General features: G+C 43.1%; 1 protein-coding gene across 2 annotated transcripts in view; it reads left to right on the top strand.

The window, feature by feature from the left end:
- LOC122923838 overlaps positions 1-15521 on the top strand; it is a 41915-nt gene extending 26394 nt beyond the window's left edge. For both annotated transcript variants that reach the window (XM_044274679.1, XM_044274680.1), the window contains exons 3-7: positions 1477-1740; positions 5392-5415; positions 6388-6662; positions 9786-9874; positions 15199-15521. In XM_044274679.1, the coding sequence (XP_044130614.1) occupies positions 1477-1740; positions 5392-5415; positions 6388-6662; positions 9786-9866 (644 nt within the window). In that variant the 3' untranslated portion in view covers positions 9867-9874; positions 15199-15521. The remainder of the gene's footprint in view (positions 1-1476; positions 1741-5391; positions 5416-6387; positions 6663-9785; positions 9875-15198) is intronic.
- Positions 15522-18710: the final 3189 nt, after the last annotated feature.

Below are 18710 nucleotides of genomic sequence, written 5' to 3'. Positions count from 1 at the left end.
GCCATAGACCTTACAGGGAAATTTCCCAGTGGGCCAATGCCCAGAGGGCCACCCAAGCCATACACTCTGCCATTGGCCGGGTACATAATAGGCTCTCAGCGGTAATTAACACTGTGAGAGTTGAGGTACTCATGCACCTAGCGAGCGACCACAGATGGCCTCCTGAATTCAACTGCTGTGGCCTGCATCTCACCTCGTAAGCCCCCTGTCCAATATCTTAAACAGAAACAACTGGAGGAGGAGGACAAAAAATGATACCTACTGATGGCCACCACAGAGGGACAGCTTTTGGGGCAATATATTGCACTACACTGTGGTATATGGTTCTGCTGGGATGGTATTTTGCGTTATAGTATTGCTGACCCCCCTACTTGTGTTGCCCCCACCTTCTCTCATTTTGGGCCTACCTACAACATGGGCCACTGTTAGCTTTTTTCCAGGGCCACGTTAAGTTCCCAGTCCGCCCCTGGAAATATATCATGAAATGAATCAGCATAGCATTAGCATATTGGACCTAAAATTGGAAGGGGGGCATAAACTTTAATACAGGCATAGCACATTAGTCAGAGCTCTCAGTCGGTATAAGACCTATTCTAAGCTTTGCTGCAGGGTCCCAATGATTCCTGTGTACACCCCTGTGGACAGGTCTACACCACAAAAATACAAAATGCATATAAGCCAGAAATGAAAGTGAAAATTCAAGTACACAGGAAGTAACGCTCGTGATCTAGCACCTGGCAGGGAAAGTGCGCCACATTGTGGTGGAGAGTGAAAATACACTTGAATTAAATAGAGGCACATGTGACTGCTGTAATATTTAAAGGGCCACAAAGTAAAACCAGGGGCAGGCCTCAATCACGGATAAGGATACAGTAAAAAGGAGAACCTATGTCGTTTGTCTGGATAGCATAAAGCCACCATCCTGAGGATAGGTCATCAATAAATATAACTTGGACAACCCCTTTAAATATCAGAAATAATGGTCTGGCTATGACATAATTAATTCTCTTAGGATACAAGGGTGTATGCCATCTGGTCCTGGCAATTTGTCTATTTTAATATTTTTAGGACGCCGCCGTACTTCTTCCTGGGTCAGACAGGGCACTTTTAATGAGAAATTAACTTTAACATTCTGCAGTGCATCTGACAGTTTATTTTCTTCAGTGAATACAGTGGAGAAAAAAATATTTAATAACTGCTTTCTCCTCATCGCTCTCTTCAACTCCCCCCTCATTACTCTGTAGAGGGCCAACACCTTCAGATTTATACCTTTTACCATTTATATAATTGAAAAACATTTTAGGGTTAGTTTTGCTCTCTTAGGCTTTAAATTTGAAAGGTTAGTTAATCACAGGGTGTCCTGGGATCCCGATGAATCAGCTGTAGTCTGTGATGAAGTGTTCCCTAGAGCACTACTACAGGAGAAATAAGGTATTGCACATAGAATTCTCTCATGTTATCTTATTGATATTGCAGTGACGTCAGATACATCCCTAACACAAACGCCGAGTGAAATAACCCTAAGAGTCGGTCAGTCTGCTACCATCACGTGCTCCATTGAAAAGAATATTGACATCAGAGAAATGCAGTTTTGGAAGAACAAGGAAAATCTTCTCAATTTGACAATACAGACTAGTGACATTTCCTCCAAGATTAGATTTTCTGGCACCTTTGGTGAATTCAAATGGATTTTAGATGATGGAGAACATACGGATTCATATATATGTACTGCCAAGACAGGTAAAAGAATGGATATGAATGTTAATGAGGAGATTTTATATTTTGTGATAAAAACAGAGACAACCCGCTCTTTATATGGGTCATGTATATACTGGTTATCTCTGGGAACCACACCTTTCAAGGAAAATGGGTCTCCTTATGGTCATCTGGTGATACTATGAAGTCAAGAAAAGATGCAGAGGTGTTCTCCATTGAAGTCTAAGGGGGTTGCTGGTTGCACCTTCTATAGATGGCAGTGGAGAGGTCCAGATATACAGTACAGACCAAAAGTTTGGACACACCTTCTCATTCAAAGAGTTTTCTTTATTTTCATGACTATGAAGATTGTAGATTCACACTGAAGGCATCAAAACTATGAATTAACACATGTGGAATTATATACATAACAAAAAAGTGTGAAACAACTGAAAATATGTCATATTCTAGGTTCTTCAAAGTAGCAACCTTTTGCTTTGATGACTGCTTTGCACACTCTTGGCATTCTCTTGATGAGCTTCAAGAAGTAGTCATCTGAAATTGTTTTCACTTCACAGGTGTGCCCTGTCAGATTTAATAAGTGGGATTTCTTGCCTTATAACTGGGGTTGGGACCATCAGTTGAGTTGAGGAGAAGTCAGGTGGATACACAGCTGATAGTCCTACTGAATAGACTGTTAGAATTTGTATTATGGCAAGAAAAAAGCAGCTAAGTAAAGAAAAACAAGTGGCTATCATTACTTTAAGGAATGAAGGTCAGTCAGTCCGAAAATTTGGGAAAACTTTGAAAGTAAGGGCTATTTGACCATGAAGGAGAGTGATGGGGTGCAGCGCCAGATGACCTGGCCTCCACAGTCACCGAACCTGAACCCAATCGAGATGGTTTGAGGTGAGCTGGACCCCAAACCATGTGAAGGCAAAAGGGCCAACAAGTGCTAAGCATCTCTGGGAACTCCTTCAAGACTGTTGGAAGACCATTTCAGGTGACTACCTCTTGAAGCTCATCAAGAGAATGCCAAGAGTGTGCAAAGTAGTAATCAAAGCAAAAGGTGGCTACTTTGAAGAACCTAGAATATGACATATTTTCAGTTGTTTCACACTTTTTTGTTATGTTTATAATTCCACATGTGCTAATTCATAGTTCTGATGCCTTCATAGTCATGAAAATAAAGAAAACTCTTTGAATGAGAAGGTGTGTCCAAACTTTTGGTCTGTACTGTATATATCCAGTCACTACTTATATGTGGCAATAAGAATGGACAGGCAGGATCTTGTCCCAGAAGTGGCATGGCGACCTCAATCAGATAGTTGCCCAGGGACCTCCCTGATGTTTAAACATCTTCCCAGTCTCCTAACTAGACAGTGGCTCTGCCTCCACCACCAAAATTTAAAGACAATGGTAGGTGTCTAGGGAAAAAAATGAATTCTCACCGTCTCTTCTGGATCAACTTCTTCATAACGGAGTGGTTGGGCAAGCAATGTTGGGTGATGTCATCAGATGTGTTTCACTAAGACAGAGCTGATATTTGCCAGGTGACGTGGGAGATTGGATCTTTTTCTGATCTTTACCATTGGGGAGAGAATATATTGTATGTAACAAGCTACATGCCTAGGGAAGTGGTGGCGAACCTATGGCTCGCGTGCCAGAGGGCGCACTCGGAGCCCTCTCATGCGGTTCTCTGTGGAGTGGACCCTGCGTAGGGTTGCCACATGTGCACTATTACTAATGAGCGCTTCCAATGTGCAGCCTCTTTTGCTTGTGTTAAAAAAAATTACATCGAAAAATAAGAATGAATCTGGATCGCACATACTCATACTATGCTTTGATCTAATAACTGCTTCTCAGCATTATTAACATAGCTTCGCAGCGCAATTGATAGTATACCGCCCGCTATGTTGCATGCTAATTAAAATCACCTGGGCCGAATGGGGAGGATTGCTGATACCAGAGTAAGGAAAAAAGGGACAGATTCTACAAAAATATATCCAAAAATAAGAATGAATAGCAGGAGTCTGCATAAGGGTTCACAAATTCCTACCAGCTCTCAGTTGGAGTTCATAAGAGCATATAATAAGGTGAGCTTTGACAATTGTTCACATGGTGCGGTGCTGCGCAGCGGCCATTGTTGCTTTGGTACTGTGCTGGTGGGTTGGTGGGGCCCTGTGCCATGGTGGCTTTGCCAGGCAGTAGGGGTGCTGTTTGGCTGCTGGGTCCCACCACCTGCTTGTGCGGTGCTACGGTGCCGGTGGTTACTGTGCAGTGCCGCAACAAATTTAGAGTAGGTTCCCACTTGAGGAGGCAACCTTGTTGTGGTGAGTGGGCCTATGCTTTTTGATCAAAATGTATAATAATACCTCATGTATAGCTTGAAACATAGGGGGCGGTATACGATCAATTTCGCTGTGAAGCAATGTTATTATGCTGAGAAGCAGGTATTAGATCAAAGCATAGTATGACGATGTGCGATCCAGATTCATTCTTATTTTTTTGGGAAAAAAATAATACTCATCTCATCCATTTGTTCATGCAACGGGGAACGCTCGCTGCTCATTGGATGCGCAGGACAGGACCTGCGCTCCAGCATGATGACATTTCGCAGCATTGACTGGAAGCAACAGGATCTGCGAAACATCATCACGCTGGAGCGCAGGTCCTGTGCTGAGCTTCCAGTTAGCAGCAAGTATGCCCTGCAAGTGTTCAAAATGGGGGCCTTATTAATACTGGGGGCTACTAATGGGACCTTCATAACACTGGGGGAGACTACTGGGGCATTAATAATACTGAGGGCCACTACTGGGGCCCTTATTAATACTAGGGGCCACTAATGGGGGGCTTATTAATACTGGGGGCCACTACTGGGCCTTATTAATACTGGGAGCCACTACTGGGGCCTTATTAATACTGGAGGCCACTACTGGGGCCTTATTAATACTGGAGGCCACTACTGGGGCATTATTAATACAGGTGGCCACTAATGGGACATTTTTAATACTAGGGGCGCCAACGGGGGCATTCATTTTACTGGGGCCCGTATTAAACCACGCTTTCAAAGCTTAAATTGGCCGATATTTTTCAGTATTCAGGTTAAATTGCCATGTTGGCACTTTGCAATAAATAAGCGGGTTTTGAGTTGCAGTTTGGGCACTCTGTGTCTAAAAGGTTCGCCATCACTGGCCTAGGCCATACATACAATGGAGGCTGCCATGAAGCTGCCTTGTGTACAAAAATCATTGGGGTCTAGCTCTGATATCACCAATAGGTAGAGAAACTAGAACCTGGCTGTCCTTGTTCACAGGTTCTGCATTATAAGCATACAAAGGAGTAAAAAACTGTAGAGGCTTCTCTATTTTCTCTACTTTGTCTATTGCATAGGATGAGGAGTAGCAGTAGTTGTAGGTGGGTAAAAAAGTATTAGCTACTCTTAACCCAAAAAGGGGGTGTGGGATAGTAAGAGCCAACATGAGAAGTGATCCCTTTAGACATTTTCTCTAGAACACTGTCCATCCTCCTTAAAGAACATACTATAATGTTGGCGAGCCAGCCAGGCAGAACATAGCATAGTATATACAGGGTAGGAATTTACCTTTATAATTGACAGTTGTAGATTAGAGAGAGTTGGAGGTATTGTAATGAGTCAGACTATGAAATGCACTAATTCTTTTCTGCTTTCTTCAGAAATGAACGCCTTGAAGCTTTCAGGTACGTAGGACAAAGAGATTTTTAGCAATTATAGTAAATATTCTATTGTTATCCATCCAGTCAAAGCTCAACTAAGATATGGTTGTGGTGAGGTGCTAGTCACACAGTATGACAGCTTACAGGCAAGGGTGGACTGGCCATAGACCCTACAGGGAAATCTTCTAGTGGGCCAATGCCCAGGTGGCCACCCAAGCCCTCCTTATGGCCACCATCCTAGGTACATAAAAATTGGATGCATTAATTAACTGTAGGAGCATCAGACCTTTATGCACCTGGCCAGCCGCCGTAGGTGCCCTCCTGAAGTCAACTGTATTACCAACCTCTGGACGATAATACAGTTTCATACTGTGGTGTCGGTGGCAGTATCTTGTGCAGTACTGTAGTATTTGGTTGTGCTGGGGTGATAATATGGTCTGCCCTACAGTATTGCTGATCCAGGGGTGCACCACCAATGAGGCCAGGTGATCGCCTTAGGCAGCACCAGGTAGGGGTCAGAGGGGGGCAACGGAAGGGCCATGGGCTAAAGGGGTTAGGTTATAAAATTAGCATTGAGGAGGGAAGGGCGCCTCAAGCAGCAGAAAGGCTAGGTGCACCCCTGTGCTGATCCCCCCCTACGTCTGTTGTCCCTGCTTAAATAGGTTGTCAATTTGTACCCACCTACAACATGGGGCCATGTTTCAGTTGTTCTCCAGGGCCACTTTACGTTCCCAGTCCGCCCCTGCTTATAGGAAACTAGCATCAATTTGGATGCGAACGGACCATAAGAAGTCACGCATTTCAAGATCAATCCAGTATTTGTAAAGCTACTCTGCATTGTAATGATATAATTCGGTGGTCACTAACCTGTGGCTCTCCAGCTGTTACAAAACTACAACTCCCAGCTTGGCCTGGCATGAGCTGGTAAACCACAGGGTGCAGACCACTGCTATAAATGTAAGTTTATTTTAATGAAGTACTTTATTTCTGTTCTAGAGGGAGTTCATAAAACAAACCAAATTGACTGCCCTTCTCCGGATGAATCCTCAACCAACGTGATTCTTAATAACGGAAGCAAGAAAATCGCATCTCTTTCTGTGATCCCCGGAGAGTACCGCAGTCGATTAGATATCTCTGGTACTATTTTGTCTCTCACCCTGACGTTGAAGAATGTGAATATAAGTGATATTGATTCATACCAATGCAAAGGAAGAGCAAAGAACATAGCAGAAGACAGCCTACATGGAAAGCCGACTATTCTTAACGTGAAAGTAAGTGCTACACTGCCATTGACCACTTTATGATTGTGTTTGATGGGGTTATCCCGAAGATAGGTGATAAATTACAGATGACAAAACCTACAAAACACCTCCCTATCCTATACTAAATAAATCACGCCCATAGATACCATACAGGTGAAACTCGAAAGATTTGAATATCGTGCAAAGTTCTTTTTTTCAGTAATGCAACTTTAAACGTGAAACTAACATATGAGACTCATTACAGGCAAAGCGAGATATTTCAAGCCTTTCTTTGTTATAAATTGGATGATTATGGCTTACAGCTTATGAAACCCCAAAGTCACAATTTTGAGGTCCCCTTTGCTCAGGGGATATGGATTAATTAGCTGACTAGAGGGCGACACTTTGAGCCTAGAATATAGAACCTTTTCACAAAATTCTAATTTTAATCTGCATTAATGCAATTCCTTTTAATTTGCATTACTGAAATAAATGGACTTTTAGAAGATATTCAAATTTTTCGAGTTTCACCTGTAAATCTGAACTCAAACACCAAAAAAGAGAAAAAGCCAATGGGACACATAAATATTAAAAATTATATGAAAATATTATATACAAAATATAAATATCTGATCAGTTGGCAGAGATGGAAAAGGATGCAGGGAACATAGCAAAGGGCAGGTACACAGGGTGATCTATATCTTCAACAGTAGATTACAAATATTTAAAGGATACACTCCCTACAGATGTCTGTCCTCTCATGCATGTGCGTTATGTAAAGTAATGAACCACTTCATGTAAACATATGCCCCCACATGCACGGAAAGTATACCCTGAGCATGTGTATAATATCATAAAGTAAAATCTCCAATTAACAAATAACGGCACAGGTATAAACACAAAATGGTTCATCACTAGCCACCACAATCATGCCAGGAGGCCTGAGTCAAACCCTAAACAGTTGTAACTCAAAGGTATTCATATACATATAAGGAACATACCCTGTGACATGATGCACCACAAGTGGAAAAAGTCCTGCCCCGAGCGCTGACACCTCGACGCGCGTTTTACCTCTATCGGCTTCGTCTGGAGGTAATCGTATGATTAAAAACCAGGGATATGAATAGAGGGAGTCACCTGAGAGCAAGCAGTGGCATCTCCACCGTTCAGCGCATCCACGCCATCCCAAGCGCATACAATGACATCACGGAGCGCAACACAGTAATTACATGATTGTCATAAGGAAATGTAGTTATAAATACATAGTCCATATAATCTTTTCACACTGATTCTAAGATATATAATAAGGGAATAATCCATGGTATGTACCACATAATTAAATATGCACTGGGCAGGCATAATACTCAATGTGCACTACAGTATTATCATCTCAATTATATAAAACTCATAAAATAACAAAACTGCAGTGCACACCATAATATCTTGATTAATAATAAAATAAAAATATATACAGTGTATATATATATAATAAATATTATATCTAAACCCTGTGTTGCGTGTATATATGTGTATAGTGACTATATAAACACATATGTATATACTAAGTGTATATGTAAAAAAATATATATAAAAAAATAAATAAATAAAATTTGTGCAAGTGCTCAAAAATCTATGTGTGCTATCCTGTGAAAAAATTGTATGGTAAAACATGACTATCAATCAATAAAGTGCATGGTGGGTAAGACACAGTCTCCACAACCAAACCCCAATTATGGGCTAATGGTAAGGGGAATGTGCCTTGACCAGATCAAAAAACCCTTAAATAGCTACTAACCTTAATAACAGACCGTGTAAAAAGTAATATATGTTGGGGTATGAGTGATGTAAAACCCATGACAAATGTCAGGACCTATGACCTCCCCCCTCCCCAGCAATAAAGTGCTAAATGCAAAGTAAAATTAATAAAATCGCCAACACACTTATACTATTAAAATTACAAGTTCATAATCTGCCCCCCCCCCCCAAAAAAAATAAAAATATTATTATTATATACCTCGCCAAGTAATACCCAATTGATTGCTAAATATCCCACACAGACCAACTCCCACATGATAAGAGTGAACTTACCAAAATGTAGAAAAATATATTAAAAATGACAGGCTGTCAGTCGGTCCCACCTGGAACGCCCCAAAAAGGTGGAGTATGCGTAAAATTACAGATGGCCAGGACCACTCTCCTCCATCCCCTGTGAAAATGAGAGGTCTACATGTCCCTTCTCTGAAAGGAGCTGTCTTGTGCATATCAGTCCACCAATCCATTCACTTCTATAGGACTGATGGAGCCCAATTTAAAAGGCATCTGTCAGCAGTTTTGTACCTATGACACCGGCTGAACTGTTACATGTGCACTTGGCAGCTGAAGGCATCTGCGTTGGCCCCATGTTTATATGTGCCCGCATTGCTGAGAAAAATGAAGTTTTAATATATGCAAATGAGCCTCTAGGAGCAACGGGGGCGTTACCATTACACCTAGTTGCTCTCCTCTCTCTGCAACTGCTGCGTCCTCCCCACTTTGATTGACAGGGTTAGGCAGGAGTGATGACGTTTTTACTGCCTGGCCCTGTCAATCAAAGTGGTGAGGGCGCAGCAGCAGAGAGAGCAGATCTTCTAGGAGTAATGACTACGCCCCCGTTGCTCCTAGAGGCTCATTTGCATATATTAAACCATAATTTTTCTCAGCAATGCGGGCACATATAAACATGGGGCTAACACAGATGTCTTCAGCTGCCAAGTGCACATGTAACATGTCAGCCAGTGTCATAGGTATAAAACTGCTGACAGATGCCCTTTAATCATTGCTATAAAAATCCCTGCTCTATGAAGCCCTTTCTTTTAGTCTTCAAAATTGGAGATATATAAGAGATACAAACTGTAAAATGTCTTCATTTTTTTTTCTTTGCATTCATAATTTTCTCCACAGTCTCATATTTCTCCCCTCGAAGCCCATGGTTTCCATGTTTTGACCTCCAGGTGTTTCCTGTTAACACAAAGCAACGCCATCTGACAGCACATGATGCAATTTACTTCGGACACAGACCATGAGTCCTGTTCTCTTATCATCTGGTGATAAATTATAGCGTTTTATAACCTATCACTATATATATATATATATATAACATTTTGTCCTCCTCAGAATCACGGGAAAAGCAGTCACACTGGCAATCTGGGATCGGCGTTTGCCATGGTATTGGCATCATGGTTATTTAAATTGTAATGGCTTTGGTAAGTATTGCAATGTACTGTAGATCAGACATGATATGTTTTTGCCATTGTCCCTGCTGTTATATTTCTATTATATTACCGTAATTTCTATGCAGAGTGCCCAACTCAGTGGTGCACCTACATCTGCTATGGGGCCCATAATCTGAACTGCAGCCCCTGCGCAGTGACACTGCCTTTACAGATGCCAGCAGATGACACCTAGATTTATGAGTTACTTTGAGTTGAATACTAGCTGCAGAAATTCATATAGTGAGCTCCCCCTACAGGTGGCTAAGGAAAACAAATACAAACCTCAGACAAGTTCCCTAAACAAATACAGACCCCAGACCAGACCCTCTTAATACAGATCAAAACCAGATACATTAAATAAAGACCCCAGAGTAGACCTTAGACCTTAAAATTCTAGACCTCTAAATAGACCTCAGATCATACCTTCTCAAAAATACAGATTCCCCTAAATTCACACCAGACCAGTAAATAAAGACTCTAGACCAGACCCCCTAAACAAACACATAAAAACAACTAGACTGCAGACCAGACCCCCTCAGAAATGTACACCCCCTAAATAGAAACCAGGCTGCTAAATAAAGACCCTAGTACAGCTGCTCTAAAAAATGAAGACCACCAACAAACACAGACCCCCAGACCAGAGACGCTTGGTAAACAGGCCCCCTAAACAATACATACCCCAGTCCAGCTTCTCTAAAAATATAGGCCACAAACAAATAAACACATACCCCAGACTAGACTCTGCAATTAAACAGACCAGGTCCCCTAAACAACACAGACCCCATATCTGACTCCTAAACAAATACATACTTCCAAATAGACCACAGTACGTACTTTTTCAAAAATATAGACCTCGTTAATACAGACCAGACTTCTAAATAAAGCAAGACACCAGGCCAGACTCCCTTCTAAATAAAGCAAGACACCAGGCCAGACTCCCTATACAAACACAGACCTCCCCCTGGACCACAGATCAGACCCCCATGAAAATCATAGAAACCATAAATCCATACCAAGCAGCAAAATAAAGACCCTAGGCCAGGCCATACCGCTTAAACAAAAACAGACCCCATACCGGACTCTTCTCACCTGACCTCTTTTGCTGGAATTCCTTTGCTCCTGGGAGCAGTTATCTGGAGGTGATGATGCAGGTACTTGTAGGTAGAGTTGGTAACACTGGCAGGGGCGGATTGGCCATAGACCTCACAGGGAAATTTCCCGGTGGGCGATGCCCAGGGGGCCGCCTGGACCCTTCTCACAGCCGGCCAGTGGAAGTTTTTGAGGATGTATTTTGTGCTGCTGGCGGGAGTATTTTCTGATGGACTGTGGTATTTGGCTCTGTTGGGGCGGTATAATGTGCCACAATATGGTATTGCTGGCCCTGCCTTCCATCAATTTGGGCCCTATTAAGTTCCAAGTCCGCCCCTGAACATTGGTCAGGGAGTTATTGGGGCCAGTAATATAAATGTATCCTGACTAACAGATACTCCTGTTATATTACTTTACCCAAGTACTATTGTTTATTAAACTGTCTTATTGTAAAGTTCTTAGCTACCATTGCATCCTGTCATATCAGTTTTGATCCATTGATGTTGGTTATGTCCTGCAGTAAAGTCTTGTAATACAGGATGCATATGCTCACATTGCTTCTTTTACTTCCCTTCATTGACCATTCCTCTATGTGCAATGTCCGTCACAGTATCAGTTATGGATGGATACAGACAAACACAGATAGAGCAATATGTCCGAGCTCCAGCAGCAAGAGCTCCAGCTGTGAGAGACACACTGCTATGCCATGCCGCCTGGTGACGCGACAGCATCCATAGCATCAGGATGCAATGCTCTTTCTCCCCACGGGGGGCATGTGCTGGAGGAGACTAGCAGTGGGCTGATTGCTCAGCTGCTCTATTCCTATGTGCTAGTGTTCTGGCTAATGGAGCGCCAAGACATGGACTATCAGGGTCTGATCCTGCGACTCGGTGCTCTATCTAAACCCCTTCCTGGCCATATACCTTTGCGAGTAATAGTCTTGTTTGGGCTCACTAGCTAGGTTCCTGGTTCTTGGATTTGTTTGTGCTTTTGACCTCGGCTTGTCTTTTAACCACTCTCTGTCTCACTTGATTTGTACTGCATTGTCTGCCTGGTTCTAACCCATTTTCGTATGACCATACCTTTGTGGTGTTTTTGTCTCTTGGTGCTTGTCTGTTTCTGCACCTTAGTACCATAGGGACCATCAACCAGTTGCAGTCTTGCTACCTCAGTAGTTAGGGAAAGTGGCCTGGGTTCCAGGTAAGGGCTCACTGTCCGTGTCTGTCCCTATCTACAAGCATTACAATGTGCATATAAAAAATGAACCGGTTAGTGTTACACATCTCACTGCCCTAAGGGACAGCTGACACATGACAAACCAGGAAGTAGGATTCAAGCATGGGGAATAAGAGAAAACTGCAAATGAGGTGAATAAAAAAAAATTGGAAAAAAAATCCAATGATGAAAGAGAGCTAGAGAACCTAAAAATAAAATTTACAGTGAAAAGTAATTTATGGCACAACCCCTTAAAGTAATTTGGTATTGTGGAGTAACCAGAAGTGTAGTCAGACAATCCAGACCCAGGTAATGGAGGTCAGGTAGGACAATTGGCTGGATGGCTGTACCCACCATGTATCACCCAGTGGTGGAGGAGAAGGATGCGTTAAGCTAGCAGTGCATTAGATAAATGTCAGCCAAGCTAGTAGATTTTAGTGGAACCAGATGGCAATTTAAGGGGTTTTCCTTCTTCAGGGCTCCTTTTGGACAGACTCCAAACCCCCCCTCCCTGGACTCATATGTTCCTCATTGTTGGGATCCAGCTCCTTCGCTCCTCGCGAGTGGTGACACATTCACTTTGCAGCATGTCAATGGGTCACATGACAAGGTGTGGCAGGCGCAGCAGAAGTGCCTTTTGCGCTGTGGCATTAGAAGAATTTTGATATCTCTAACTTTTTAATCTAACCAGACTGTCTATTACTCTGTAATTCCTCTAGCGCCGTTCTATGGAAACAGTAGGTTTAAAGAGCACACCAAACGCTTGAAATAACTTCTTTATTAACTTCAACTTTTCTTCATATATAACTCTGCCGCCTGCGCAGCAGATAGTCCATGTACAAAATAAAGTATCACAAATGGTGGTATGCATAAGATGGTGGTTCAACTGTTCAATCTGGTCATTCAATATAAAATGGTGGTTCTCTCTTCAGTATCTGTACTGTCACTTTAAGTTATTTAAGCACTTTATGATCTCTCTGAGAGGTATATCTGAGGTTAACCAATAGTTCTACTTGCTCAACTTGGTTTGCAGTTTGCTCTATACAATTGATTGTGATCTGGTATGAGCAGTTTGCAGTTTACAGTTTGCAATTTGTGGTTTGGTGGAACTGTAAGTAAACACACAACTGGTTCAGTATACAGTTCTAATTACTACAATAACAATAGTAACATTATATAACTGTTCTAAATACCTATTTTGGCCTCTTGCTTCCATTAAACACAGCTCTTAGTGGAGTAAATGTCTGTTCAGTTCCTCTCCTCTGGTGTATAATGATTCCAGCTAGGGGAATTTCCCACACAGGCTGAGTGTAAGATTGGCTGTGATTGGTCAAGACTCCTGCTCAGTAACAACAGTTTAACTCTATGCTTTCTATTGTTTCTGCTGTGTCATTATGCTTTCCTCTGAAGGTCCAACCGGGTATGGGGCTGCCCAATAGGCCCCCAACGATAAAAAAACTTTTAGTGTGTGTAAGGATGTCTTCGCTTTCCCCCAATGGCAGATGCCATGAAGAGTGAGGATCAGGCTGTTAGATTTCAACATGCCCAATCCTTTTGTTCACAAAAGAGAGGTGTCTGGCAGTGAATTAATCACAACTGGGTGTGTATATGATGGGGAGACTGGGAGGAATAGTGTTTTAGACAGCTTTACTAGAGCTCAAACAGGAAAGTTTAATACAGGATGACATCACTGATAATAGATGAAGGGGAGAGAGTTTAGCTCCTCCTACCTCGACCTGCGCAGTGACTGCTGTGCATGCTCACGCTCCCATAGAAGTCAGTAGACCTTTATCTGATCCTTCACCATCAAAAACGAAACAACCTCTCTTATAATCAAGCACATATCAAACAAAAACTACAATCAAAGAAAATAAAAAGAGATAACAAAAAAGTACTGATTTTTATTAGTAGAAAAGTACATCCCTTTTAAAAGACTCCGAAACTCCAGTATGCGAAATTCAGGAGGTAAATCATATTCCAACCTACAAAAAAATAAATATAGATACAATCAAAGGACTGTAAGTCATCTTCTTTAGTCATTAATTGCTAGGATATGTGTGTAATGTTTAAAAGAAAATAAAAAAATACATTTGCAATTCATATTTCTACCACTAGATGGCCCTTGGTATTTTTTGGAAGTATTGCCACATCATTACACAAATTATTCCATGAATTCAAAACTCTTTCTTTTACTCACCTATCTGCATATCTTATATGACTTTCTTCACTTTCTGTGAGTGGGCAGAAGCCCACATGAAAAAAAGCACCTGCACCCAGTGTCGTACGCAGATCTCATAGGGCCCCATAGCAAAACTTAGTATGGGCCCCCCTGCACCTAGTTTCCCAGTGTATGTGCATCAGTCACTTCTAGGCAATACAGAACATGTGCAACACTCCAGATTTCTGACAAATGTAATTTTTATTTTATTTTTTCAAGTGGAAGAAATTTTAATTAAATACCAGCTCACAAAAAAGTTCCCTTTGGTCTGACCCACTTTATCTGACTTTTATGTCAGAAAAAAATGAAGCAGGTGCTTCAAATATATGGCACTCATATTTCTCAATGTATTTACACCAGAAAACTGGCAAAAATACATTGATAAATCTCCTGCTTCTCTTCTATTACAAAGCTGGCTGGCTGCAACCGCCACTAGGGGGAGCACAGTGAATAGGAATTAATACCAACGACCATGGGAGCTTTAATAAACTATTTGCATTGAGCTCCCCCTAGTGGTGGCTAAATGAAAATGCTGTGTTTTCATCCGGGAAGAGAGAAACAAGTTCTGTGCAGGGCCCCATGGAAGTTGCATGACCTATTGCACGTACGCCACTGCCTGTATCTCCCAGAATACATTGCCATTATCTTTTGTTAACCCCTTCCTTCTCTGCATAGAAAATAGTCCCTCACATATAGCCCCAAAGATGCATATGATATCTGCAAACTGCTTATTACGAGTGAAAAGAGAGAATTTATGTCTAAACTTCCTTTTTGGTCTTTTTTTTTTTTTTAGATCTAAAAAGATCGTATGACTGAGCCATAAGAATGAATCCAGAACCAGAAAGTATTATCATCTGCTGATGGTAGTCATTATCATACATCTGTCCCATCTTTTCCTGAAATGTGAAGAATTTTTTGTTTTTGCCTCCAAAGCAATTTTCCTTTTAGATTTTCATTAATTTGGCTGTATGACGCCTTGTATTTGTATGTTTTTGCACAGTTTTAGGGTACTTTCACACTAGCGTTTTTCTTTTCCGGCATAGAGTTCCGTCACAGGGGCTCTATACCGGAAAAGAACTGATCAGTTTTATCCCCATGCATTCTGAATGGAGAGTAATCCGTTCAGGATGCATCGGAACGTCTTCAGTTCAGTCACTGAACGGCGTTTTGGATGGAGGAAATACCGCAGCATGCTGCGGTATTATCTCTGTCCAAAATTCTGGATCAGTTGCCGGAATGCCGGATCATTATCATTATTTACAGGTATTAGTGCTGGATCCGGCATTAAAAATACCACAATGCCGGAACCGTCCTTCTGGTCTGCGCATCATCTCCGGATGAAATCTGGAGTGACAGATCCGTTCTTGCAATGCATTTGTAAGACGGATCCGCATCCGGATCCGTCTACAAATGCTGTCTGTTTTCATGCAGATTGACGGATCCGGCAGGCAGTTCCGACGACGGAACTGCTTGCCAGATCACTCTGCCGCAAGTGTGAAAGTAGCCTTCGAGTACCTAAGATTTTATTTTGCTTTTTCGGGGAGAAAATGCTGGGAGAAAAAAAAATCATGTTTACATTGTTTAAAAATCATAGTTTGTTTAATTTAAAAAAATCATTAAAATTGCATGTATGCTTTTTGAAGTTCTTTTAAACTTTTTTTTAGTATTATTAGCTATTATCATTTAACCGCCTCCGGACCGCCTAACGCAGGATCGCGGTCCGGAGACGGCAGCTCTGCAAACAGTCACACGCATATACGCGTCATCTCGCGAGACGCGCGATGACGCGCTTAGCCGGCCCGCGCATGCGCATCGCGGGCCGGCAGAAGTTAGAGGGGGGTCACGTCACCAGCCTGCCAGCCAATGATCGTGGCTGGCAGGCTGGCGATTTTTAAAATCTCCATTCAGAAGCCAGTTAACACATTATATTAGTAAATATGGTGTGTTAAATGGCTTCCCTGCTCCTCTGCTGGTCCTTTTCGTCGGTTGGTCTCAGCAGAGGAGCAGGCTTCACAGTGAGTAGCACCAAACACTACACTTAGCCCCAGATCACCCCCTATCACCCCAATAAACCCCTTGATCACCCCTTCTTGTCCCTGTCAATCACTAGTGAAAGTGAAAAAAGTGATCAGGGTAAACTGTCACATTTTTTTTTTCACTGGTATTGACTGATAGTTTTAGTATAGTTTAGGCCCCTTGGTTAGGTAGTTTAGGGATCGGTTAGCGCCCAGCCCACCGCACCGCAGTCACTGATTCGCTGATTAGCGTATCGCTAATCAGCATTTGTACTTTTATAGTATCTGGAAGTGATCAAAACTGATCACAGTCAGATCTATAATAGTACTAGTGTAGTGTACAGGAGCGAGTTGCCCGTCACTACTGAAGGGTCACTTGGGTACTGTCGTTCCCCCTGTATTTATGGGGAAGTTGGTATAGAATATCCTATAATGTCATGCTATGTATTTCCTGTTACTGTGAAACGTGCATTGCAGGCCGGCTAGGGTGTAGTTCCAGCTCTGAGTCACTAGAGGGAGCTAGGGAACCCTAGGTTATATAAGGCCCAGTCAGGAAGTAATAGCAGGCTGAGGAGTCAGACAGTGGGAAGCAGAGGTCAGAAATGATCCTGTGTCTGAGAGAAAGCAAGGCTATGGGCCTGTGAGAGCATAGCAGGCCTGAAGCCTGTCGGCTAGGAGAGGGTAGTAAAGGCCCTGTAACCGGGTTCCGGATCCAAGGAAAAGGTTCCCCTCCTGAGTCACCATCCGTTCAGCTGAAGCAGCATAAGTGAGCCACAAGCCAAGACACAGATTACCACAGAAGCCGATCAGATAAAGCGAGAGGTACTCAAGATAACAGAGGAGGTACTAGATAAGGACAGCTGCAAGGGTACGCCAGATAAAGGGCATTAGACCTTGGAGAAATTCACATATAGCGGGACCAGTCAGGAATAGTGTGCAAGCCGCCTGTACTGCATCTCCTGTAATTAACACTCTGTATAATTCATCGCTAAGACCGGCCTTTCTGTAATGTCAAGAACCATCTTTATTCTTCTAAAACCAACCGTCTTTTATGGAACTGTGCACTACCAGTGTCCGTGTATTATCCTGACTGATATTCAGTAAAAGTTCCAGTTTTTGTTGGCTATCCTGTGCTTGCTTCATTCTTCCACCATACTTTACACGGCGTGTCACCGTTTAACTGACACTGGCGTCACGAACTGTTAAATACCTGCCTGTTCCAGTATTTGCCCCAATTGAAGACGACAGTGGATCCCAGGTTAGTGGTCAATCTGCACTACAAAGCCCAGCACACACTACTGACCCCCTGGGACACTGCATCGCTCTTTTTGGCGTCACGAACAGGATACGCATACTTCTGAAGTGCAGAGAAGTGTGAACTGTGTGCTTTAATCATTCCACTACCGTTTTACAAAGACTGTAACCTTTATTCCTAACTTGTGGATTACAATTACGCCTGGGAGGAATCAGAGACGCTGTACTGTGTTGCGCTACCCCCAGAGAAAGAAATCGTATTTGTGGACTGTGTTTTGCTGGATTTCTCATTATCCTGCTTGCTGGCAGTGAATTGCGGCTTCCCGACAGTTAAAATGGCCGCCGGCGCCATGAGGCTTTTTACTGCGCCATCGGGATGTGCAGTGGCGCGAATATTTGGCGCCGAAACCTTCCAAGAAGAAGGAGGGGATGACTGCCCTGGAGCGCCGCCCACCTGGAGGAGTGGCGAGGCGGCTGAGTACTTTGAAGAATTACGCCTGGAAGGCGGGACTCCGATGGAAATAGACTGGCCCAGTGCGTGGGAGGAGGCAGAAGCGATGCAGCAATCAGAAAGAGAGGAAATGGCGTGCGCTGCTGAGAGTGATGATGAGACCACGTGCGCGTGGGGCGACACTCCACCGGACTTTCCGGAGCTGGGCCCGTGGGATCCTTTAGGCTGGACGGTCAATTCCGGAGCCCAGGCCATGGATCTGAGTATTATCCGGCCCGAGTCCCCACCGATCCGCCGCCGGCATGCAGAGTGGCCGGCTATCATGGAAGAGCTGAAAGCCGCGGTAGCCGCAAAGAATACCAGCCGGAAGAAGCGCTTCGAGGAGATGGCCAAGTCGATCCAGGGAGACTCCTTCCCGGGTAAGCCCCAGCTTGAAAGGCGCCGAGGGATAGTGGTGTCCTTCGACAAGGACAAGGGCTATGGATTTATCCAGGAGCTGGGGACTGGCCGGGACTTTTATGTCAACCGGAGATCTGTGAAAAGGCATTACCTCCCAGAACATCTCCACAATCTCACCATGGGGGA

Source organism: Bufo gargarizans, unplaced genomic scaffold (assembly GCF_014858855.1).
Source record: "Bufo gargarizans isolate SCDJY-AF-19 unplaced genomic scaffold, ASM1485885v1 original_scaffold_1973_pilon, whole genome shotgun sequence".
Taxonomy (NCBI): domain Eukaryota; kingdom Metazoa; phylum Chordata; class Amphibia; order Anura; family Bufonidae; genus Bufo; species Bufo gargarizans.
The sequence above is the reverse complement of the archived record's forward strand: the minus strand, read 5'-3'. Positions and strand labels throughout refer to the sequence as shown.